Source organism: Dama dama, chromosome 18 (assembly GCF_033118175.1).
Source record: "Dama dama isolate Ldn47 chromosome 18, ASM3311817v1, whole genome shotgun sequence".
Classification (NCBI taxonomy): Eukaryota; Metazoa; Chordata; class Mammalia; order Artiodactyla; family Cervidae; genus Dama; species Dama dama.
The window spans coordinates 28,644,695-28,672,088 of NC_083698.1; the positions used below are offsets into that span (position 1 = coordinate 28,644,695).

Here is a 27,394-nt window from a genome sequence, read left to right on the forward strand (position 1 = left end):
TAAATTTGACCTGTATTTAGTCTCAACTAATATGTGTGTGTGTGTATCTCCTCCTACTTGGCACAACTTGCACATTAGTCACAAACGAGATGATGATGTTATAAGAGAAGGAGGTAGGTACCATGTTAAACAGTGAGCTTATTGAGATGAATGGACAGATTGAGACACTTTGGGTTTTGTTGAAATTTTAATAACTGAGTGGACAAAATATGCTTACAATGATGTTTCATTCATACAGGCTTTCTCTCTGTGAAAAAGCTCTTGCTCAGTACCTGGAAACCAAGCGTTTGGCTTTCCCACGCTTCTATTTCATCTCTTCCACAGACTTACTTGACATTCTTTCAAAGGGAACTCAACCTACACAGGTAATACTGATTTTGAAAGTCTCATATTGTCCTTTGTTAGCTAAGGAATGTCAATTTCTTTATCGTTGTCTAAATGCTACCCACCATGTCACATGTTCCAAGAGCCAGAAAATATGCAATAAAAATACTTAATGTAGCAACAGAGAGATGTTAGAGGCAGTGCTAAAGGAACTAGGAAGGGTAACTATCTTGTCCTCAGTGAAAGGACACTGTACAAATGTCTAGAAAGGAGAACAAATGTAAAAGGCTTAAAGCCTTGCAAGGAGTTAATGGAAGAAACACCAGTTCCAAATCCGCAGAATTGTGGGACAAGTACTGGGGTTCCGTTGCCTGGTTCACAGTTTTCTTGGGAAAGACTGGGTCACTGGGAACAAGATTATGGCAGGTACCTTCTTTCAAAACCTTGACTCCAGGGTAACGCTTATAATTACTAAGCTGGGCTAGGCTTCAGTGCTGTTCAGAGGTGTATTGGTATAATTTCAGGCTCATCCTCCACCCTCTAATTTTCTCCTATCCATTCAAAAATAAGGTAGCACCCATGACAGTATGTAAAGCAAATAAAAGAGGCAGTTATCGTTTGTAATCTGAGAGCACAGATCAGAGACAAACTTTGTGCAAATCCCCAAGCTCTCCTTCCCCTAAACATTTAGAGGATGTTGCTTTTCATTATATCCGTTCGGTTGTTCAAGATCTTAGAGTTGTTACAGCTGACACCGGTAGTTACTCCTGGGCTTCACCATATATCACAGATTGTGCTTTACTTTTATAGGTTTGTCTCCTTGTTCTTTCTCTAAAAATATTTATGCCATTTTCTTTGGAATATATGTCACCTCACACTACAGTTTCCTGAATTCTGATGTCCTGTGGACACAGTATTTATGTTGATTATTTCTCTCTCATTCATTTCTCTTTTTTTAGTTGGAATATAATTGCTTTACAGTGTGTTAGTTTCTGCTGTCCAACAGAGTGAATCAGCTGTAAGTACACATATATCCCCTCCCTCTTGGACCTTCCTCCCACCCCACCCCCCAATCCACCCATCTAGGCCATCACAGAGCGTTGAGCTGGGCTCCCTGTGCTATATAGCAGGTTCCCACTAGCTATTCTACATGTGGTAGTGTATATGTGTCAACCTTAATCTCCTAGTGTCGCTCCCTCCCCTTCCCCACTTGTGTCCACGTAGCTGTTCTCTTCATCTGCATCTCTATTCCTGCCCTGCAGTAGGTTCATTTGTACCATTTTTAAAGATTCCACTTACATACATTAATATACAATATATGCCTTTCTCTTTCTTCACTCTGACAGTCTCTAGGCCCATCCACCTATCTACAAATGACTCAATTCTCTTTGTTTTTATGACTGAGCAGTATTCCATTGTGTATATGTATCACATCTTCTTTATCCATTCATCTGTTGATGGACATTTAGGTTGCTTCCATGTCTTGGCTACTGTAAACAGTGTTTCAATGAACACTGGGGGTCCATGTATCCTTTTGAATTATGATTTTCTCAGGGTACATGCCCAGGAGTGGGATTGCAGGATTGTATCGTAGTTCTATTTTAGTTTTTAAGGTACCTCCATAGTGATTTTCATAGTTGTTGTACCTATTTACATTCCCACCAACAGGAAACAGGGTTGCCTTTTTTCTACATCCTCTCTAGCATTTATTGTTTGTAAACTTTTTGATTATGGGCCTTTCTGACCAGTGTGAGGTGATACCTTGTTGTAGTTTTGAATTGCAGTTTTCTAAATGATTAATGATGTTGAGCATCTTTGCGTGTGCCTCTTGGCCATCAGTATGTCCTTGTAGAAATGTTTATTTAGATCTTCTGCCCATTTTTTTATTGGGTTGTTTGTTGTTCTGTTATTGAGCTGCATGAGCTATTTGTATATTTTGGAAATAAATCCTTTGTTTGCTTTGTTTTCAAATATTTTCTCCTATTCTGAGAGTTGTCTTTTTTGCTTGTTTATGGTTTCCTTTGTTGTGCAGAAGCTTTTAAGTTTAACTAGGTTTAAATAAATAGTTTCACTTTTTGTTTTCGCTTTCATTTCTCTAGGAGATGAGTCAAAAAAAAAAAATTCTGTGGTTTATGTCAAAGAATGTTCTTACTGTGTTTTCCTCTAAGAGTTTTATAGTGTCTTGTCTTACACTTAGATCTTTAATCCATTTTGAGTTTATTTTTGTGTATAGTGTTAGGTAGTGTTGTAATTTCATTGTCTTAGATGTAGCTGTCCAGGTTTCCCAGCACCACTTACTGAAGACACTGTCCTTTTTCCCTTGTATATTCTTGCCTCCTTTGTCATAGGTTAGGTGACCATAGGTGGATTTATTTTGGGGCTTTCTATCCAGTGCCTCTGATCTCCTAGGGTGATGATATGAGACAGAGGGTGTCATATCCTATTCCAGGTATTTGTTCCTAAACACTTGAAAATTTGAAATACTTAGAATTCCGAATTTTAACTCTGTAAATTAGGTGCATAAATCTGTAAGTAAGAATATGCTTTTTCTTTTATATTCTTTAAACATAATAAACACATATGTGGTGTTTTATTGAACAGTATTACTTACCCAGAATATAGACATGAGACATTTTGTTTTTTCTACAATTATTAATCTCAAATGTGCCCTGCTGAATCTCTTTACACTGAGTAGCAGATCCCTTTATAATACCTTGGATAGGCATTGTAATGCTCCTGTCCCTTTTTCTTATTAATAATTAAAGAAACCCAAAGCAACTTAGCAAGATCTAGTTTAAAATTCCAAGCTCACCTCTGTGTCAGGACCAGTTTTTTTACATAAAGAACCTAGAGATGAGATCTTTTATTTCTCCTCCCTACCAACTTATTTTGGGCAGGGGTGGGGGAAGGGTGTCATCTGTCAGTCATCGCCCTTTCTTAATGCATATTCCTGCTTCTCTGTTCAGCAGTGGCTGTTGACCTTGCCCCTTGACAGCCAGGACCTACATCTGGGTCTCTTGTGGAACAGGAGCAAGTTCTCAGGACAGGGGGAACTTCCCAGGGGAATATATGCAGAGCCAAGTCCTTCTCAGTGCTTCTAGTTCTTGCCCTTGGCAGTGTAGTCAGTCATTTGTTACATTTTGTTCCTCCTTTCCACCTAAACAGATATGCGAAGTAGGGACATGTCACAGATTCACTTGCTGCAGGCACCTGAGAATTCTGTGAGTGGTTCTCCAACCCCACTCACTGGACAAGTTAAAGGGCAGAGGTTGGGGAAACAGTCCTCCGCCTTGAAGCCCCATGAGGAGTGAGGAAAAGTCACAGCACCCCACTCTGGGCTGATAACTCACAGGTGTGAGGATGGTCGTCTCTCTCTCCCCACCTCCCTGCTGTGCTTTCCCAGAAGGGGTGTGTGGAGGCAGATGATGGTAAGCTGTTGAGATGTGTCTTGTCAAGCCCTGAAGGGACCAACTTGTCCTGATCCCTGTCTCCTGTCTTCAGAGCATGTGCATGCCCAGGGCCTCTCGGTCCTTAATTGAGGTCCTAGGCAGGTGCTAGAGGAGCAGATGATTCAACATACACTTGTCACTCATTCTGTGTCCTTTCAGATCATCAAAAAGTGCTTCGTGTGTTAGACATGCTTGTTGGCTCCACAGGTATATGCATCCCTGATGCCAACTGCTGTTTTTCCACATCCTTCCTAAATTATAGGATGAGGTTTCGCTTTTTTTAAAAAAGTTAACTGAAAAGATGTACCTTTAAAATAATTCTATTTCCACAGTATCACTTCAGTGTTTTAGAGTGTTACCTTTCATATCACTGTGATTTGACAAGTCTTCTTGTCTGCTTCATTCACAGCATTTTAATTTTAAGTTCTAAACCCCTGAACCTCAGGTGCATTTCTCAGTGCTAGTAACACTCTTTCATGTAGGACTAGTAATGCCGGGCATTAAAAAGATCTTAAATTTTAATGTAGCTGAATATTAAAGTCACAGCAGAGGGAGTCTCCAGAATGGCTCACAGCCATGCTAATGAGTACCAGCCGTGGTGCTGTCTATACCATATCAACAAAAGGAGGTAGGATATTTCTGCTTACTAACTGAATGGGTCTGTCTGACTATGTAGCTCCAGGGTAAACTCAGTTTACAGTTCTCCTGACCTGCCAGCTTTGATTCCATTTTTGAAACATTTTGAAATTTGAGGTACACTATTTCAAATTTGCTCAAAATTTGACTTCATTGAGATCTTTTTGTTCCACGAATTAAACCTTAAGCAATTCAATTTCACATCAAATGTCGTCCCACTTTTAGGAAAGGGTCCTTATTAGGGAAAGGGTTTAGCTGCCTCTGAGGTGCAGGTACTACCAGGGAGTGACTTGGGGCAGAGGATTGAAAAAGTGCTAAGGATGAGTTGAGTCATCTTGAGCCACAGTCAGCTTCTTTCCCTGCAGTGTTTCTGCAAAGTCAAGGTGTGATCTCAACTTTTGGTCACTTACCGTGGAAGAGTTAATGCTTACAGCTGTTATGCCAAAGGGCCAAGCCTTCCTGCATTCTCTTTCATTATCAGAATCAGTTTCAGGCCACCAGACACAGCTTTTCCGTCTCTGCCTTTTGTGTTAACATCCTGAATGTGCTCCCTGTCGTGTGACAGAGATAACATGGCAACTGCAGCTTATGGGATAACAATGCAATGGCCCTTTGTGGGCAGATGACTCATGTTGACATCTTGTGAATGACTTGAATTCTTCAGGTTCCCCTTCTCCACCCACCACACTCAATTTAAGAGTGCTGGTCCAAGTGAGGGTTTCTGCAGTTGATGTGGAATTTGATCAGCCTGAACACATCAGCTAGCGGAGGGCTGATATTACTACATCCTGCATTCTATAAGCAGACATGCCCAGTTTAAGGTACTTCAGTTGGAATGTCAGAGTGATGACGTCGGTTCATCTAAAATGCCTTCAGTGGCTTTTTAGCTCTCAGTAAGTTTGGTTAAGGTCAAGTTTTAAAGATTTTTCTCATAGAATTCATCCTGATCTCCCAGTCTCATAGATTATCTCAAGGACTGAGGATAGGGTTGTGCCATGTAACTTAAGTGGTCAGAAATTTCTGGCAGTTGCTTGTGGGAACACAAACTTAGAGGTGTCCTTGCAGGGTTAATGGACATGGAGTAGTAATTATGCAGTTGCACATGATTCAGTATTAACATTCTGTGATTCCTCTCCTGCTTAGAAAAACATCCGTTTGTATTTTTCAAGTAAAGCAAGTGTAGTGGTTAAATTCAGCCTGGGTAACATTAGTTGCCCTGAGGTGCCCTCCCAGGTTATAATACAGTGTCTAAAAATAGCAGACAACCAGTTTTTAGCCACTGGTTCCTTATGACCTGAAAGATCTTTGTGTCCTAGAAGAGTTGGTGTGTTTTGTCTTCCTTCATCTTCTATGTGATGATGAGTGAAAGCTTCCCCATGTTGGAGCTATACTAAAGAAAGACGCACTTTCTATGTGATCAGCCGCATTTGTGTTGCATAATGGAGGTAGCTGTGGACCACATGGGGCTAATGGGCACTTGAAATGTGACAACTGAGAAACTGAATTTTTAACTACAATGTGTTAGAGTTGATCTTTGATTCAGTTATTGGAAAACATAAATTTGAAACAACTTGAGTGTGAATCTACTTTCTCAACCGCGCATCTTATGAAACATAGAGACAGATCAATATGTCTGATGAAGAATCCAAACTGAGATAAGCTATAAATGCAAAATATGCACCTGGTTTCAAAGACTTAAAGAATGTAAAATATCTCATTAGTACTTCTTCTATTAATTATATATCGAAGTGACAATACTTCGGATGTATTAGGTCAAATAAAGCACGTTAGAATTAATTTCACCTGTTTGTTTTTTTTTTCTTCCTGTTTTAATGTGACTACCAGAAAGCCACTGCTATGGCAGTTGAGGCCACAATTTTCTAAACTGACAAGATCAGGAAATATATATACTCAGAAATGTTGAATGTTTGCATCAAAAATATCCTTCATGGCATCAGACCAAATCTATGTAAGAAGAAATCTGCCAACTTGTCTTTTGAGAAGTCCCCAAATTGCAGCATGAGGCAGATGGCACTCAACTGATACCCTTAATAGTCTGTCAATATTGGCACTTGGACAGGTGCTTGTGAGAAATGGGCTTAGTATTAAGTAATAAAAAGAACTTCTGGATCTTCAAGGGGCAGATGTCTAAAACCCCACATCCCCACAAGCACAGTATATTTCTGGATAGTGCTTCCACTTGGTTATCTCTGTGATGGAGTGAAGGAGCCTCAGGATCTGAATCTCAGGAATCAGGGTGATGCAGCTCAACAATCACTAATGGTGGGTCACAGCCTTCTAGATGGGGATTAGTCATCCTGAGACAGTCAAGGGAGGGACTTTGCTGACAGTCCAGTGGTTAGGGCTCCATGCTTCCACTGCAGGGAGCTCGGGTTTGATCTGTGGTTAGGGAACTAAGATCCTGCAAGCCATGTGGCACAGCCAAAAATAACATAAAATTAACTAGTATGTCTTAGACAATCAAGAGTAAAAAGGCTGAAGATGCAAGTAGTTAGTTGGCCACATGTAAGAGTGAATGAGTTTTAGCTGAAATAAAAGAGATTCCAACTTTTCTGTAGGGAGTAGACGGTTGGAGGGCTCATAGGTACCTGCATTGGAGGGAGGCAGTTGTCCTTGACTTTAGGTTGGGGCTGAGGATGGAATAAAGGAAGAGGCAGGAAAAGAAAACGGACATAAGAGATGGTCATGGTTTTGACTACCTTGCCATTACCTCTACTCACCTTCAGCTGAACACCAAGGAATGGAAGCTGTTTGTCTAAGTGTAGTTTATTATAGAAATTGCCAGTGAGAATAGCTCCACTTGGTATGCATGCACACATGCTTAGTCACTTCAGTCATGTCCAAGTCTTTGTGATCCCATGGACTGTAGCCCACCAGGCTCCTCTGTCCATGGGATTTCCCAGGCATGGATACTGGAGTGGATTGCCAGTATAATTTAGGACTGTGTCACATTTCAAATGGATGCCTATGTATAAAGGTGGCCTTGTACTCAAATGGCCTAGGCATTTGTGTGTGACAAGAAAATAGACAATCAGTTTTTAAATAAAATCTAAATTATATATCCAGTAGGGATTATCCTTGATCATCCTTGCAAAATGGTTAACATATGGTTAACTACAGGTTATATAACAACATATGTTTTGTTTTTTTTTTTCATTTTGCCAATATGTTGCCACTGCTTGGAATTCTGTTGGAGCTCTTTTATTGGAATTCCTTCCACAGCGAGTTTATAAGTTATACAACAAAATCAGGGTTATTATAATGCAGGATTAAAACACCACTTGATGTAACAAGATAAAAAATTGTATAAATTTAGGATCCCACTGCTAAAGAGTCTTAGGCTTTGCTGTGGAATCTAAAACTCCTGATCCTGGCTTTTGTTTGATGTTAGGTTGTTCAGCTCCAACTTAAATTCAGTGGGCAGGGTTTCTGGCTTTGAAGCGTTAGCTTTTGTGTAAAAATGGAGCATAATTGCTTTACAATGTTGTATTAGTTTCTGATGTACAGTGAAGTGGATCAGCTATACATGTACGCATATCCCCTCCCTCTTAAACCTTTCTCCCACCCCTACCCTGTCCCACACATCTAGGTCATCACAGAGCCCTGAGCTGGGCCCTCTGTGCTATAAAACAGGTTCCCACTGTGTAAATATGGTAGGGTATGTATGTTGGTTTTAATCTACCAATTTATCCCACCCTCCCCTTTCCCACCTGCGTCCACATGTCCATTCTCTATGTCTGTGTTTCTGTTCCTATCCTGCAAATAGGTTCATCTGTACTGTTTTTCTGGATTCTACATACATGCCTTAATATATGATATTTGATTTTTTTCTTTCTGACTTCACTCTGTATGACAGACTTTAGGTCCACCCACATTGCTACAAATGACCCAATTTCATTTCTTTTTATGGCTGCTTAATATTGTATTGTATATATGTACATCTTCTTTATCCCTTTGTCTGTTTAGGTTGCTTCCATGTCTTGACTATTGTAAATAGTGTCGCAGTGAACACTGGAGGTCCATGTATGTTTTTGAATTATGTTTTTCTCAGAGTATGTGCCCAGGAGTGGGGTTGCAGAGTTGTAGTTCTTTGTTTAGTCTTTTTTTTTTTCTTTTTCCACTGTACCTCCATACTGCTCTTCATAGTGGTCATATCAACTTACATTCCTACCAACCAAAAAGGACGGTTCCCTTTTCTCTATACCCTCTCCAGCATTTATTGTTTGTAGACTTTTTGATGATGGCTATTTTGACTGGTATAAAGTGATAGCTCATTATAGCTTTGATTTGCATTTCTCTGATAATTACTGATACTGAGCATCTCTTCATGTGCTTTTTGGACATGTATCTTCATTGGAAAAATGTCTATTTAGAGCTTCTGACCTTTTTAGATTTTTTTTTTTTTAATATAGAGCTGCATGAGCTATTTGTATATTTTGGAGATTAATCCCTTGTGGGTTACTTTGTTTGCCAACATTTTCTCCCATTCTGTGGGTTCTCTTTTTGTTTTGTTGATGGTTTCCTTTACTGTGCAAAAGTCTTTAAGTTTAATTAGGTCTCATTTGTTTATTTTTGTTTTTATTTTTATTACTCTAGGGGGTGGATCCAAAAAGATATTGCTGCGATTTATGTCAGTGAGTGTTCTGCCTATGTTTTCCTCTAAGAGTTTTATAGTACTAGGCTTACTTTTATGTCTTTGATGCATTTTAAGTTTACTTTTGTGTATGGTGTTAGAGAATGTTCTAATTTCATTCTTTCACATGCAACTGTACAGTTTTCCCAGCACCACTTACTGAAGTGGCTGTCTTTTCTCCATTGTGTACTCTTGCCTCGTTTGTCATGGATTAGTTGACCATAGGTGCATGGATTTATCTCTGGACTTCCTATTCAGTTCCATTGCTCTACATTTCTCTTTTTGTGCCAACACTGTACTGTTCTGATTACTGTAGCTTTGCAGTATAGTCTGAAGTCAGGGGCCTATTCCCCCCAGCTTCATTTTTCTTTCTCAGAATTGCTTTGGCTATTCTGAGTCTTTCGTGTTTCCATACAAATTAAAAACAAAAAGTTGTTCTAGTTCTGTGAAAAGTACCATTAGTAAATTGATAGGGATTGCATTGAATCTGTAGATTGCCATGGGTAGTACAGTCATTTTGACAACATTGATTCTTCCAGTCCAAGAATATGGTATATCTTTCCATCTGTTTGTGTCATCTTTGATTTCTTCCTTCAGTGTCTTACAGTTTTCATAGCAGCAGTCTTTTGCCTCTTTAGGTAGGTTTATTTATAGGCATTTTATTCTTTTTGATGTGGTGGTAAAAAAGGGGATTGTTACCTTAATTTTTCTTTCTGATATTTTGTTATTAATATATAGGAATACAAGAGATTTCTGTGTATTAATTCTTTTTTTGACTGCACCATTTGGCTTGGAGGATTTTAGTTCCCCTACCAGAGTTTGAACCCACTCCCTTGGTAGTAAAAGTAGGGAGTCCTCTCTACTGGACCACCATGGAATTCCCTTCATTTTGTATCCTGCACCTTTACTGAATTCAGTGATATGCTCTAGTAGTTTTCTGATAGCATCTTTAGGATTTTCTATGTATAGTGTTATATCATCTGATAGTTTTACTTCTTTTCCAATTTGGATTCCTTTTATTTATTTATTTCTTCTCTGATTGCCATGGCTAGGGGACTTGGAAAACCATGTGGAATAAAAGTGATGACAGTGGACACCGTATTCCTGATCTTAGAGGGGATGCTTTCAGCTTTTCACTGTTGAGAATGATGTTAGCTGTGAGTTTGTTGTATATGGCCTTTATTATGTAATGTCCATTTTTGAGAGAAGGGACTAGTGACTGACATGGGCCATGAGGAATTTTTGGGTACAGATATATTCAGTTTCTTAATTGTCTCAGTGTTTACAAGAGTTTTTTTCACTTTGCTAAAATTTATTAAACTGTACATCTATGATTTTTTTTCACTTTTCTCTCTATACAATTATATTTTAAAAGGTTATTTGAAAACTCAGTTTGTGTTGTCAGCACACTTATATACATTTATATACACATGCTAAAAATGTCTAGGAAGAAATACAGAATCAGCATTGATAATATAGTTATATCCAAGTTATATTAGTAAGTACAAAATCAAATGGCAAAATATTATGTATACTACGATTTTAGTTTTGGTAAAAGCACACCAGGTAATATCTGATACCTAATATTAGCTATAATCATTTACAAAATTTATAAAAAAACTAATATCTTTGCTGGGAAAGATTGAGGGCAAAAGGAGACGGGTGCAAAAGAGAATGAGATGGTTGGATGGCATCACTGACTCAATGGACATGAGGTTGAGCAAACTCTGGGAGATAGTGAAGGATGGGGAAGTCTGGCATGCTGCAGTTCACTGAGTCGCAAAGAGTTGGACGTGACTTAGTGACTGAACAACAACAAATATAGTCTTTCTGAATTATGTAATTGCATGTTCACTACTGAAAGTTTGAAAAATATAGAAATATAGAAGATCAGAATCTTATTAGCATACTCCTTGATGCTATATTTGAGTGATTATGGTGACTTTTTTTTTAAGTGTTTGTGTAGGTCAGAACACTATATTTAATAAAAATTGAAATATTCTTCTACACTATGATGTTTAATATCTGTAGAAGTTATCATTATATGAAAGTGATATAACTGATTAAACATATTCCTAGAAGTTTTTTGCATATTTAGGCTTCAGACAATGATATGTGTCCGTGTACTGTCACCTATACTATCATTAAAAATATAAAAGACAACAAACTATTCAACATTTTAGCAGGCTCAAATTTTTGTACATGTAAAAGTAATAGACTCAGTACATGTAAAAATAGATAAGACTGCCTACATTTAGGATGTTATATACTTCTCACAAATACTATCATGAGTATTACCATCATTATGAATAAATGAGTTAATTACTATGTATGTGTGAACTCTGAGGTGTTCACCATGCTAGGAATGACATTAAGACTTTGTGTCTATTTTATCTCTGTTAATCAGCAGCAGCATCTTTCATAGATGGGCAAATATGCAATGAAATATAAGCAAAAAGCACTGGGGAAAGCTTTGAGAATGTATGATAGCCATACAGAGAAGTTAGTACATAGCAATACATGGGAACTATGCATAGACGCATATGCAGAAGCTACATAATTTCATTTTCTTCCCTTTGTTCTCTAGGTGAACATAGAGCAGACTGTTGATCTGATCATTGTATTAGTTTTCATTTTAAATTATAAAATTACTGAGATAAGTAGGTTTTTTTTTACTTTATTTACAGACATAAATGAAAGCTCTTAAAAAGGCAGGTCTCCTTGTGCAGAAATCTGAAAAATATTAATTTCAGTTATCAAGGATTGATTATATAACTCCATTCCCCCCAATAATATGGTTCACATTTCACATACTATGGTGTGTTAACTGTGACTGATCTTGAGAAGCACAAACTTAATCGCTGGTTCCTCAGTCCACAAAAATCGCCACGTGAATGACAGATGTACATCTTGACACATGATCAGTAACGTCACACTTTTCAAAGTCTGTCTGTGGTTGACCATCACACATTTGCTGTTCAGTTCTCACGAAGTCAGCAGAGAACATAGTGTGCTACAGATTTGTCCCCAGAGAAGAACCCACCTGATATTTTATAAAAATACACCATCAAAAGAGAGAATTAGTGATGAAGTTGGAAGTGTAGCAAAGAAGTGAAAATTGATAACGCTAAAGTGAAATTTGAATCATAAATATAGTCATGGATGAAAAAGCTGAATGTAGAAATGCCATCACCTTTTGAGAGATTCTAGATATGCAGCCAGAGGACTATAGTGAAAATGAACTTAATCAAAACAAATCTAAACAGTGGTTGAGATAAAAAGGAGGAAGATTTCCCAGAGGTAGTGACACCAAAAAAAAAAAAAGAAAATCCACATTAAAGAAACTCTTAGAAATACCAGGACACGGGGCTTCAAAGGATGAAATGTTGGCAGCTGATCCAGACTTCCAAAGGAACATGAAGATTACACAAAGCACAGGAAAGATGCTCATTTGGAATCTTAAGTTCTCAGATGAGAAGGAGGAGGCAAGTGCTGTTTGAACTATACCTGATAACTTTCCTAAAAAGAACTAAAACAATTTTTAATTTTTTAGGGTTTTCAGTTAGTGTACTAAATATTTATTTACAGTTTTTTATTTCCCTATACTTCTATAACCAACAGTGAGAGGGATTTTAATATTTTAACAAAAATTTTTAAAGTCCAGAGCACAATTGCATGTTTACCCATTGATTGTAGAGGTTGCACAGTTGTTCTTACAATCCTGCACTACTGTCCAAAGCAGGACCTGCCTGAATACCGACACCCCAATGGGGGCATGCACCTGATTTACTGTAAATCTGTGAAACATGACCTTTTAGTTTTTGTCACTAACCTTTTAGAAACCTGTTCAAGATATAATCAAATTATTGAATTTCATGATTTGAAATTTTCATATCCATTTTGTTTCTTCTTAGGTAAAAAGAGGGAGGCATCAGTTTTTTATTTTTTTATTTTTTGTAAAATTAAAGATCTTTCCAAAGACCCAACTAGCAAAGAGGAATTTAAATTTTGTGTTAACATGTACAAAGAAATGGAACTAATTTGAGGGCAACAGCGTGCATGTTAGTTAAGAAAATGGTTGTGTTCTCTCAGAAGCTCGAAGTGGAGGGCATAATAGGAAACTATCTAACTTCCAGCATGCCAGGTATAAGTCACAGGAGAACAGCAAGCTGTGGGGTTTGCATGTCCTGGTCACCCACTGAATGACTGCAGGATTAGAAGTTCTTATGAAACTCTTTCCTGGCCAAAGCAGTGATGTGTGAGGGTGTCTGATGGTTGAGTTATTTATCCTGCAGCTTTGTACCTGAATGTTATTTAGGCCCGTTATGCAGTAGAAGCCATTAAACATCTGTGCACTTGCTGGCCACTTCAGCTGTGACAGCGAACTGTGAGATGATTGGAGAGACTGTGTGTAAATGTCCTCTGGGTTATGTGCAGGGATGCAGTAACTGTGATAACCCAAGCAATAATCATCGGCTACCACTTTGTCTACACTGAAAGTGAGAGCTGCAGAAAATCATCTGTTTTCAACGGGGAAGATTCCTTGTTGTGATTTTCTTCTAAAAGAGCGAATACAGCAAAAATGTGAAGGATAAAAGCTTCAGAGATTAAATCGCCCTTGAGTTCCTTCCCAGTATTGATAGTGGTCTTGTCATGTGGGAAATTTAGGCAGGTTGCTCTTGTTCCTAGAAGCTGATGTTGGGATAGTTATCAAGTCTGGTTAAACTGTATTTCAAGAAAATCTCATTACAGAGATGGCTGTAATACCATGTGCCAAGAAATTTTCTGTGGCTTGAAACCATCTTCTGGTTTTTATTATTTTTTATTATTTTTATTGAGATGAAATTCAGACAACACAAGATTATGCATTTTAAAGCGTATGATTCATTGGCATTTTGTACATTCACAGTGTTTTGCATCTGTTATCTCTGCCTAGTTCCAAATTATTTTATCACCCTGATATAAAGCCCCACGCCCATCAAGAAGTCACTACATTCCCTTGCCTGCTCCCCCTGGTCACCTCCTAACAGCATGACATTTTCGACAAGGTTCATCCATACTGTAGCATGCACCGGTGCTTCATTCCTTTTGATGCCTGAGCAGTATCCCGTTGTATGGATATGCCACAGGGTGTCTGTCACCCGTCAGTGGACACCTGGGTTAGTTCCACCTTTTGTGAATAATACTGCTATGAGTATTTTTGTACAGGTATTTTGAGTACTTGTTTTCTGTAGTTTGGGGTATATACCTAGTAGTGAAATTTCTGGGTCTTACGGCAAGCCTATGTTAACCTTTTATTTATTCTTTTTCTAATTTTATGTATGCATTTTTGTGCTGGAACTTCATTGCTGACTGGGCTTTCTCTGGTGGAGGCACGTGGGGGCTTACTCTCTGGTCGCTGTACATGGGCTACTCCTTGCGGTGGCTTCTCTTGTTGTGGAGCGTGGGCTCAGTCATTGTGGCTCATGGATCCAGTTGCTCTGCAGCCTGTGGGATCTTCCTAGACCAGAAATTGAATCCGTGTCCTCTGCTTTGGCAGACAGATGCTTAAACACTGGACCACCAGGGAAGTCGCTATGTTAACTTTTTGAGGATTCACCAAACTGTTCTGCTTTGCAGCTTTTAGTTCTGCCACGTGTAAGGAGGGAATACTGGTTCCCACTCCTGATACTTCCTGTGGTCCACTCTGCCCTTTATTCAGTCTACCCCAGAGCAGGTAGAGTGCCTTGCCTGACTGAGAGCCTGCAGAACACACTTCTTCCTCTCCTTTCCTCCTCGCCAGCCCTTTTAGGTGGAGAGTCTGGTCCCAGCCTGTTCTGATGTGACCAGATGGAGAAGGCTTACTGGTTCTCATGTACTGCATGGAGGCCAGTTGGGCTTTCCTCTCTGAACTGACCTCTAGCAGAACAAGTGCAGATCTTTGTTTTTTAACTTGGTTTGTTTTATATTTCAAGTAGTCTGGAACCTGCACAGGGTTCAGTATGTTATATTGTTGGGGATTCTTTTGGGATTCCCACAACTTCGGATCTAAAAAGTTAGGAGGCCAGAAGAATTTGAACTTTGTAAATGTGGCCTGGACTTGTAGGTTTAAGATCTAACTGCCACTTACATTTAGCAATGTCAACTTGATGAAGTCACCTAATACTTGACTTTCAATTTCTTTGTCAATGAAAATGGGAGAATCCCGTTCACCCTTCTTATGTAACAAATATGCCATGGGACTCATGTCAGTATCAAAGCAGATGCATGGTAGCAAATGACCTGACCCAAGGATAAGGTCTAATTTACATTTTTGTTTCAAATATTTTAATACCTTTTTTTATAAGGTTTTTATGGTGTAAAAATATATATATCTGAATTTTAATAACCTGACCACAAAATTTCCAGCAGAATGATTGCTGCAGGAATATGGTACAGATAGAGAAGTTGGTAAGTCTCCAACTTTAAGGAGCAAACAGATGACCTACCTGGGTAAGCATTCACCTCCCAACACCTGATGATGTGATCAGAGTGCCTGGCTACTTCTCCACCAAGGTCATTTCAGACTCTGAAATTGAAGAAATGATTTTTATTTGGAAGTAAAAAAAACATTTTAAGGCAACTCTGTGACTATATAAAGATAGTTTTGTGAATTCATTTAGCCACCTTTCGATTCCCAGAATGCTCCTCCAGTAAGAAGTGCTCTTATCTCTTCTTGTATCTTGTCTTAGGTTACACGCCACCTTTCCAAACTCTTCGACAGCATTGCGGATCTGCAGTTTGAAGATGAGCAGGATGTCTCTGCACACAGGGCGGTTGGAATGTACAGCAAAGACAAGGAGTACGTCCCATTCCCAGCTGAGTGTGAATGCATAGGCCATGTAAGAGCTGATTATGAGATTCTCTATGCTAGGGGAGGATGGGGGTGTCATTTTTAAAAGTTGAATGGAACCAGAAATTGTCCATTCATGTCAGTTGTCAGGCTCTGCTTAGTCTTGTGCTCTGAGATTCCTGCTTACGTCGGTCTGGTGTGTCCGAGGAGTCCTCTGCCAAGCTTCCTACTCTGCATCAGGCTGCTGAAGCCTGCACGGGCTCGAAGATACTAGCAGTTGAGCTGGACAGGAAGGACTGCCATGGACTGAATGAGCAGACCCCAGAATTAGTAGCAAATGCCACCCAGTGACTGAGTCTCCTACAGAGAGAATTGCTTTCAGCCCTGCTCACCATTCAGGGAAGGATTATGGTGAAGCAGCGCCTTGCAGTGAAGCACATTAGAAAGTGGCTGCGGTTCAGGATTCTGAGGTGGATGTTGTCAGTGGCTGCTTGTAAATAACTTTGGTTGAGTCCGCAAAGCTGATGTCACATGTACCAGTTACCGCATGCACAGACAGTTAACATGTTCTCTTCTCTCACAAGCACCTCAAATATATTCTTAACAGTTATCTGTAAGAACAGCTCGTTATGATTTATGAAGGAGCTATTGGTGTTTTCAGATGATTTAGAGGAATTGCATCTTTTTATGATGATGCTTGTATAACTTAAAAATTAATCCACAAGTAACGGAGAGAGTAGCCTCTATTAAAGAACAGTTTAGGTTGAGGCAGGGGGTTCTTTAAAGGGCCCTTTGCAAAAATCTGATAGCAGCCCCTTTTTCTACAGGGGTTTTCTCTGTTGCTTTTTAATATTGAACCAGAAAAATCCTGCCAAATGCAGGGAAAGCAGATGGTGGAATACTTTGATTAAAGTATATATTTGATCTCTTGGGCTCTTTAGGATATTATTACAGTGATTAGAAAAAATCACCATAAACTATCTTGACAAAAGTGTGTTGCTGTCTGCCTCCTCCCCAGCAGACTGCTAGCTGACTGGCATAGTGCCTGGAAGGAGGACAATCCAATTGATAGATGCAGTTATCACTAGCAGAAACCTTTGATATTGAAAGTTTTCACAGTGCTCTAGTTTATCCTGTATAAGCAACTTATGCTAGAGACTTTTGGGCATGTACCGCATGTACCCTCTAATTGCCTTTGTTTTATTAAAAGATGCTTTTCCTTTAGGCCTTCCCCCCTACCCCACAGTTTTATGATTGCTTCCTCCCAATTTTGGCTGTTTGCCTTTTATTTGACAAGTGTTTATTGAATACCCACTATGTACCAGCCACTGGGTTTGGCCTTTGGAAATCCAGAAATGAGTAAGACATAGCACCTGTCCTTTGGGAACTCTTGGGCTCATTGAAGAAATAGATGCTCACGTAATTAGTGATAACAGGAAGTGGCGATTCTTGTTACAAAGAGTTGGACAGAAGCTGATGAAACACTAAGATGTGAGAAGGTATCAAGCAAGCACCTCATCAGGGCTTAGTTCTCAACTCATATTGAGCTGAGTTGATCTTGGTGGCATAGTCTCTAAACATGGGCTGATGTGTGTGTATGTATGTATGGTACATACACATACTGTGTATGTATGTTTGGTCTTCCCAGATGGACTGGAGAGTTCTGAAGAACAGGTGGCCACATTGAGGACATGGATCCCAGAGCATCTGGGAGATGCTAAAATGATGTATGACTTACTTACTGAAGGAGCCTGTTGCTTGGTGACGTTGAGTTGTGCTGAGTGACGATAGTAGTGCTTAGATCTCCTGCACTCAGGCATGGGAACAAAGCCCGGCCAGGAGGCCAGGGGAGAAGGCTCCTAGGATATTGGGCCATAGCAAAGGCTGTGCTTTCTTCTTCCAATAGGGAAGGCTGTCAACTCATTGAACCACACACCACTCCTTCCCACTTCTCCAGAGAAAGAGGTTGTAGGAATGAATACTGCTGCCATCTTCACAGAGGCAGGGAAAGAAATCAATTATATAATTTCAGGATCTCATACAGTCCTTGGAATTTATTTAGTATAGTCATTTTTATCGCCATGGTCAATTATTTTCAAATGATATAGGTATCCTTTTGTTATATAACATCATCCCCAGGAGACATATATACAGACAAATATAGCATAATTGAATAGAATGGAAAACTGGCTGAAATATATCTGTGGGAACAAAATACACTTTGAATGAATTTTTTTCAAGATTGATTTTCACAAGTCAGCAGTTGTCCTCTTTCTCATCTCTCCTACTGTCTAATTTCTGACAAGTGTGAAGATGAGAGCCAGTAGGGAATGTAATTAAGACACTTGCTGAAAACACTGTAAGACTAGGTACTATGGAGATTTTAGGGTAGAATCTTCAGTATATTTAAAAATCATCAAAAATGAATTAAAAAATCAGTTTTCTGGACTCACAGACACAGAAAGCAAATGTATGGTTACTGAAGGAGAAAGGGGACAAAGGGATAAATTAGGAGGTTGGGATTAACAGATACACACTACTATGTTTACAATAAACAGGACCTATTATAGCACAGGGAACTGTGTTCAATATCTTATAATAACCTATAATGGCAAAAAATCTGAAAAATAATACATATATGTGTATAATTGAATCACTTTGCTATACACCTGAAATAGCACAGCATTGTTATATCAGGTACACTTTAAAAAATCCCTATCCTGTGATTTTCACATCTCTAGAATTTTACTCTAACATACTGGCTGTGATGTTTGGTTTCTCAAAACACTGTGTGTTGCCAGACAGGAACTTGATCTAGAGCCTTCTGGTCTTCAAATCTGAAAAATGGAGAATGGAGAACACCTTGTCTGGTTAGGGTGTGGAAATTTATGAGGCAGCTGGTAGGTGAAAGAAGATGAGCGGTATCCTGGCAGAAGACAGTTTTCTGTAGGGAAGACTTCCTCTGTCAGTAGTTCACCGGCCCCTTTGAGTTACCTTCTAGTACAGGAGTTTAAAACATTGGGTTGGCCAAAAAGTTCATTTGAGTTTTTCCATGAGATCTTACAGAAAGCCTGACCAAACTTTTGGCCAACCCAATAAATCCACCTGAAGCCTTCCTCTCTTAGTAGCCTTCAAGCCTGAGAGAGGATAGCGTTATCCCTCTTCCATAGGTAAGCCTGTGTTACTACATTTGTTTGCTTTAAAAGGTGGAAACCTGGCTCCTGAAGCTGGAACGGACCATGCAGGAGACAGTGCGTCATTCCATCACAGAGGCCATCGCAGTCTATGAAGACAAACCCAGGGAACTGTGGATTTTTGATTTCCCGGCTCAAGTTGCGCTAACTAGCTCGCAAATCTGGTGGACTACAGATGTAGGAATAGCCTTCAGTAGGCTAGAGGAAGGCTACGAAACGGCCCTAAAGGATTTCCATAAAAAACAGGTATTTTGTAAAATTCATGATTTTGCGATTTTAAGGGACTTGAAGAGGTAAGCTTGCTTCATTCATTCATTCTTGTTTATGAAGTGTTTTATGTGTCAAGGGCATGATGCTGGGGAAATTTTTAGCAGTCACTTGTTTATCCATTTTTTAGCTTGGTGGTGTTCTTATTTTTTACATTGGTTTAAAAAAATCCATCTTTAAACAACAAGGTCCTAATAGCACAGGGAACTATATTCAGTATCCTGAAATAAGCCATAATGGAAAGAATATAAAAAAGTATTATATATGTATGGATATATATATATGTATACACACACATATATATATAACTGAGTCAGGTGGCTGTATTACAGAAATTAATGCAGCATTGTAAATCAACTATACATCAATAAAAAATAAAAAACGTCCATTCTTGTCTATTATCTCGGAAGAATCTAGTCTTTCACCCACACCTAGATATGGTACCAATTTCTTTCCTCCTAGGTAAGACTCTCCATCTAGACTGATCACATACTTGGTGCCTGATTTTCTTGACTCAGTAAGACAGAGGACTGTTCAAACAAGACAAATGTTTTCATGTATTTTCTTTATCTGTTCATTAGAAATCACAGGTGAGCAACTTTTGAAGAGGGTCTATTTTGAACTCCATTTTATTTACCCCAGTCATCCTATTACTTCTCCTTAAATTTCCCCTCTTAAGATGTGCTCTTGGCTGTGAAACAATTCAGAGATTCTCTTGGCATATAGATTAAGAGAATATGAGGCTTATCTTCTAGGGCCAACATGCCCAGTATTTTCCATGTGTCAGCAGCATTGGTATCACCAGAGAGCGTGACAAAAATACAAAATCTCAAGGCCTACCCAACACCTACTGTACCAAAGTATGTTTTTTAAAAAGATCTCAGAAGATCTGTATGCAGTTGAGTTTGAGAAGCATTGTTGTGTATTTTGGAAAAAACCATGCTGGTGTGATTCTGCATAAACATTATATATTAGAATAAATATTATTAGTTAAGAAAAGGGAATATTACACTTTGAAAGATATTTGTTTATTTTTTTAGCTTTCTGTTTTATATTGGAGCATAGTTGATTAACAGTGTTGTGTTAGTTTTAGGTGTGATTCAGTTACACTTATACATGTATCTATTACTTTTCAAATTCTTTTCCCGTTTAAGTTGTTACATAGCTGAGCAGAGTTCCCTGTGCTGTGTAGTAGGTCTTTATTGGTTATCTGTTTTAACTATAGCACTGTGTTCCTGTCCATCTCAAACTCCCTAACTATCTGTTTAAATAGTTTAGTATATGTGCTGCCAAAGCGAGCACTGTTTAAATATTAGTTTGTCTACCCTTCTTGTGTTCAGTGGGTAAAGTCAGAATCCACATTTATTAAATGACTTTCCCAATGTTATAAAATTTGTAAGTAACACTGGTACAGTCCACTGGCTTGAGAGTGCTTTCCATTCCTCTTCTTTGCATCTCTTCTTAGCAGTATTTTAACTGGAGTGCCTTAAAAATCATACAGATTTAGATAATGAATACTTGGGTTGATTCAGTTCAGTTCAGTTGGTCAGTCATGTCCGGCTCTTTGTGACTGCATGGACTGAAGCACTCCAGGCCTCCCTGTTCATCACTAACTTGTGGAGCTTGCTCAAACTCAAGTCGATAGAGTCAGTGATGCCATCCAACCATCTCATCCTCTGTCGCCCCCTTCTCCTCCTGCCTTCAATCTTGCCCGTCATCAGGGTCTTTTCCAGTGAGTCAGTTCTTCGCATCAGGTGGCCAAAGTATGGAGTTTCAGCTTCAGCATCAGTCCTTCCAATGAATATTCAGGACTGATTTCCTGTAGGATGGACTGGTTGGATCTCCTTGCAGTCCAGGGGACTCTCAAGAGTCTACTCCAATACCACGGTGCTCAGCTCTCATTATGGTCCAGTTCTCACATCCATACGTGACTACTGGAAAAATTATTCCTTTTAATTTGGCTCTTATAATCTTGGGTGTCTGTGTATGCTCAGTCATGTCCAACTCTACAGTTCATGGACTGTAGCCTGCCAGGCTCCTCGTCCATGAGATTATCCAGGCAAGAATACAGGGTTGCCATTTCCTTCTCCATTCATCTTGTGAAGAGACCACCTAACTTATTTACATTTCTAAAGAAGTTTTTGCATCCTTTACTTTTGAAGAACAGTGTATTCTTGTTCTTACATCCTTAGGAAAATGGGGCATGAATTTCTATTTAGTAGGCTTGAAGTTACAGGCTTAGATTGATAGATGTGGCTGTTTATTCCCTCGGACAGTATCTCTGCCATTGTCGTCAATGTCACATGGATGAGAAAGCTGTTTTTTTCCATGGGTAAAAATAACTGAGATAAGTAAATTGTAATGAATTCTATTATGCTTATAAAATTAACTTTCTGGTTAGTTGATTTATTGTTATCTATGCTATTGTTATAACTGCAGTATTTTTATTATATATTTTAAAATATATATAAGGATACTATAAAATACTTAAATTAATATCCTATCTTAAATTTCAGCTACTGTCAATCACTCCTCAAATTTCAGTCTTTCAAGAAGCACATTTCTACTTACTCTATGCTAATATTTTCTCCTCTCTTCATTAAATTCACAGTAGACATTATCAAATAGTATTCTTTTATGTGGCTATACCAGAATTGATGTCCTCCTTCCTTTCTGTTCTCCTTGCCCCCATTATTTTTTGTGATAGTTAGAATAATGCTTAAAACAGTAAATGATATTTTATGGATATTTCTTTTTTATATCAACTTTATCATCTTCAGTTTCATGATTTCATTATTATGTATTGTTAAAGATGAAAACTCAGATACAGAAAGGAAAAAAGGCAAATAATTTTTTTCTTTTTTAAAAAATTAAATTATTTTAATTTGAGGATAATTACAATATTGTGATGATTTTTGCCGTACATCAACATAAATCAACCACAGGTACCCATGTGTCCCCCATCCTGCACCCCCGCCACCTCCCTCCCCACTCTGTCCCTCTGGGTTGTCCCAGAGCACTAGCTTTGGGTGCTCTGCTTCATGCATTGAATTGTACTGATCATCTCTTTTACATATGGTACTGTATATGTTTCAATGCTATTCTCTCAAATCATCACCTTCTCCCACATAATATAAAAGTCTGTTCTTTACATATGTGTCTCTCTTGCTGTCCTGCATGTAGGATTGTCATTACAGACTTTCTATATCCCATATATATGTGTTAATATAAAGCATTTGTGTTTCTCTTTCTGTCTTACTTCACTGTGTATAACAGGGTCCAGTTTCATCCACCTCATTAAAACTGACTTTAAAAAACACTCATAGATTCACTTCCCACAGAAAAGCATTGAAAACTTTTTGGCATATAGATGTCAAAAATTTTTCCTTTTATCTACTGTTTCTTTCTTTCTGTATAAATGTGTGTGTGTGTGTGTGTGTGTGTGTGTGTGTGTGTGTTGGTATGTAGCTGTTCCCATGTTGGTATGTAGCTGTTGCCATTTCCTTCTCCAGGTGATCTTCCCAACCCAGGGATGGAACCTGGGTGTCCCACATTGCAGGCAGATTCTTTACAATCTGAGCCACAGGGGACGCCTGTAACCATAGTTACTTATGTTGATTGTATAAATAAGAGAAATGTCTTTTTTTTTTACTTCCATGCATTTTGTTACATTTTCCCTTGACACACACAATATCAAATTCATACTAGAAATGGTCAAATAGTATTCTTTTATGTGGCTATACCAGAATTGATGCCCTCCCTTCTGCCAGACTCAAGTTGACTCCAACAGTCTGACCGCTCTTCAGGCACTGTTCTAGGCTCTGTGGTTCTGGCTGTGTAGTTTCTGTGCTCATGATGCTTACATTCTGCCTTTAATAGTTCTTACTTCTTCCTCCTAAAGACCTTAGAGGGCTTCTCTTCATCTCCCCTTCCCCATTTACTTGTTGTCTAATCTTATCCTATATTAACCCCTGGTTCATTGTGTTGTTATCATTTTAAATATTACATAGATTTATCAATATATTTCACAATGACTTTGCTCATTTTTTTAAATGCTGCTTATTTCTAAGTCCAGTTTTTCTTTTAAAGTATATCTTGTAGCTCTTTGCCAAGTGATACATAGGGAGTTTTCTGATCCCTTGTCTCTTTAGACTTCTTTCTTGATAGTTTAAGCAGAGAATTCAAAATTGAGGATTATTGTCATTTAGAATTTTTAAAATATTATTCCATTATTTGGGGGCCTTTATGGTTGTAAAGTTTTAGGTCAGTCAGATTGTTTTTCCTGCATAAATAATCTGTCTTTGGCAGATTATACAACTTTATTTTTCTTTTTGTGTTTCTGATGTTTTATTGTACTCTTGTGTATTTTGTGTGTTGTGAGTGTGCTTTTTAAACTTGGTTTGCTGAGGACTGAGTGAGCTTTATGAATCTTTAGTTCCATGTCTGTCTTCAGTTTGGGAAAATTCTCTTCCATTTTTTCTTTGATGTGTTCTTTCTGTGGTCTCTCTTTTCTTTCTCTGTAATTTTATCAGCTGTATGTTGAAACTTCTCATGTGATCCTCCTTGCCTTTTAACCTTTATTTCATATTTTCAAACTTTCCACCTTTTTGTGTGCAATTTCAATGACTTTTGGAATCTGTCTTCCAGTTCACTGTTTCCTCTTGTTTATAATGAAGAAAAAGGAGTCCAAGGCCAGATTACATAGATTCAAACCTCAGCTTTGCCTTTTATTAGTTGTATGACTTTGAGCAGGTTATTTACCCACTCTGTGTGCCTCAGTTTCATGATCTGTAAAACATAATAATGGCATCACAGTATTGTCAGAGGATTAAATTAGTTAATATCAGTAAAAAACTATTTAAAAGTACTTGACAAAATTTAAGTGCTGTGTGTTAGCGTTTGCTGATACAATGAAAATAATGATAGCAATGGCAGTGTTGTCTACTGTGATGCATAACTTAAGGAGTTCTTCGCCAGTGATTATCATAAAACTTTTCAAATGTGTGAAAGAGTTGAAAGAATAGTACAGTGATGTACAAGCCTGCCACCTAGGTTCTACAATCAACATTTTGTTTTGGTTTCTTACTTTCATACCACATTATCTATGCTTTATCCAGCCCTTTATTATTCCATCAACATACCTTATATTTATGATTCATTTCAAAGGAAGTTGCAGATGTCAGTCATCTTTACCCCTAAGTCTCTTGGACTGCAGGGAGATCAAACCAGTCAGTCCTTAAGGAAATCAGTCCTGAATGTTCATTGGAAGGACTGATGCTGCAGCTGAAACTCTAATACTTTGGCCACCTGATGTGAAAAACTGACTCCCTGGAAAAGACCCTGATGCAGGGCAAGATTGAAGGCAGGAGGAGAAGGGGACGTCAGAGGATGAGATGGTTGGATGGCATCACCGATTCTATTGACACAAGTTTGAGTTGGAGATGGACAGGGAAGCCTGGCGTGCTGTAGTCCATGAGGTTGCAGAGTCAGACATGACTGAGCAACTGAACTGAACTGAACCCATTTCATCATTTTGATTTCAGTTACTATATCTCAATTTCTCCAAGTTCTTTTTTCCTTCTGTAAAAATCAGTTTTTGATGAGTTAACTCTTCATTGTGGTTTTTATTTTTATATCTCATTACTAGTCTTATTTAGATTATTCTACTGATTGTCTTGAGGCCGGTTTTTAAAATTTGAATTTATTTTTTGTACATTCATTTTCTATTAAATTTACTTATCTTTAAATGAAATAATGATGAATATTTTTAATGAGAAAAGGTATAATTCACAAAGAAGATAGACATCATAAACCATTCAACACCTAACAACAAAGAAACAAGCATCAGTTCGGTTCAGTTCAGTCACTCAGTCATGTCCGACTCTTTGCAACCCCATGGACTGCAACATGCCAGGCTTCCCTGTCCATCACCAACTCCTAGAGCTTGCTCAAACTCATGTACACTGAGTGGGTGATGCCATCCAGCCATCTGATCCTCTGTCGTCCCCTTCTCCTCCTGCCTTCAGTCTTTCCCAGTATCAGGGTCATTTCAAATGAGTCAGCTCTTCACATCAGGTGGCCAAAGTATTGGAGTTTCAGCTTCAGCATCAGTCCTTCCTATGAATATTCAGGGCTGATTTCCTTTAGGATGGACTGGTTGGATCTCCTTGCAGTCCAAGGGACTCTCAAGAGTCTTCTCCAATGCCACAGTTCAGAAGCATCAATTCTTCAGCACTCAGCTTTCTTTATAGTCCAACTCTCACATCCGTACATGACAACTGGAAAAACCATAGCCTTGACTAGATGGACCTTTGTTGGCAAAGTAATGTCTCTGCTTTTTAATATGCTGTCTAGGTTGGTCATAACTTTTCTTTCAAGGAGTAAGCGTCTCTTTATATCATGGCTGCAGTCACCATCTGCAGTGATTTTGGAGCCCAAGAAAATTAAGTCTGACACTGTTTCCAGTTGCTCCATTTGCCATGAAGTGATGGAACCAGATGCCATAATCTTAGTTTTCTGAATGTTGAGCTTTAAGCCAACTTTTTCACTCTCCTGTTTCACTTTCATCAATAGGCTCTTTAGTTCTTCCTCACTTTCTGCCATAAGGGTGGTGTCATCTGCATATCTGAGGTTATTGATATTTCTCCCAGTAATCTTGATGCCAGTTTGTGCTTCATCCAGCCCAGCGTTTCTCATGATATACTCTGCATATAAGTTAAATAAGCAGGGTGACAATATATAGCCTTGCTGTACTCCTTTCCTGATTGGGAACCAGTCTGTTGTTCCATGTCCAGTTCTAACTGTTGCTTCTTGACCTGCATACACATTTCTCAGGAGGCAGGTCAGGTGGTCTGGTATATCTATCTCTTTAAGAAACAAATATCCATAAAGCAAAAAACAGAAGAAATATAAGGGAAAACAAAAAAATGTATAATCATAGTAAGACATAGTAACATTTCTCTAAGAATATTTTATCAAGTGCAAAAAAGTAAGAATAGCAGTGTCTGGAATTGTGTCCTTAGTTTAAATATAATAGATTTCTATTTACATTAATCTTATATCCTACACAAATATATTAAAAATTTTGTATCTCATACATTGTTTTTAGATGTCCACAGGACATTTAGAAAAACTGGCAAAAAAATAAACATTTCTGAATTTCAAAAAGTAGAATTCTTTTTTGTGTGTGTGATTCAGTTATACATGTACACATATATTATTTTTGAACTTGTTTTCCATGATAGGTTTTTACAATATAGTGACTATTGTTCCCTGTGCTATACAGTAAATCTTTTGTTCATTTATTTTTAAAGGTTATCTAGGTTTTTTTTTTTTTTTTTTTTTTTCTGAAGGAATTCTGTGTGTCCTACACTGAGCAGACGTCCCTATGTTTTTCTCCTTGTTTCTTGCAGGTTTCGACAGTTCTGGATTAATTTTGTGTTTAGTTACTCAGTCTGGGATTTCCCAGTCATAGAGGCAGGGTCAACTTGGATGCCATAGCTTCACGTGGCAGAGGTGTGAGATTTTGATTTCTTTTGGAGAACTTTTTCTTATCAAAAGCCTATCAAGATGTTTCAAGGTTTCTTCTTGCTTCTCTGAGCTAGTAGGTCGAGTTTTTCTAGAACCTTTTACTGGATTGTGTAACACTCTGAGTATCTCAGCTTGACGTCAGCATCTCGATTCCAACTCCGGCCCTTGCTCAGGGAGTGTAAGGGGCAGACACATAGAAATGTTCTGTGGCCATGTGGGCGATTTAAACCTCAGTGTCTAAGGTTTGAGTCTCCATTCAAACCCTCCCTCAGGCTGCATGACATTAGCCGTGTAACCTCATTCTGCTGCTCTGGCATGGATGTACATCCTTGGCATTGGGGACTGTCACCTACTCTTCCCCACCCTTTTCCCCTTCTTCCTTTCCCTTCTGTCTTCCCCCTGTCTTATATTTGGCTGTGTACTTTGAATGTGGATGTGTTTTGTTTTATTTAAATGCCCTCTCTGTTAATAAAGGAATTATTCATTCAGTGTAACCCACTATGTTGCAAGATTGACTATTGTTATTATT

General features: G+C 38.5%; 1 protein-coding gene across 1 annotated transcript in view; it reads left to right on the forward strand.

Annotated features, from left to right (window-relative positions):
* DNAH11 (dynein axonemal heavy chain 11) overlaps positions 1–27,394 on the forward strand; it is a 353,936-nt gene that overhangs the window by 82,254 nt on the left and 244,288 nt on the right. Inside the window, exons 28-30 of the mRNA XM_061165046.1 lie at positions 239–365; positions 15,774–15,923; positions 19,081–19,314. Coding sequence (XP_061021029.1) covers positions 239–365; positions 15,774–15,923; positions 19,081–19,314 — 511 coding nt within the window. The remainder of the gene's footprint in view (positions 1–238; positions 366–15,773; positions 15,924–19,080; positions 19,315–27,394) is intronic.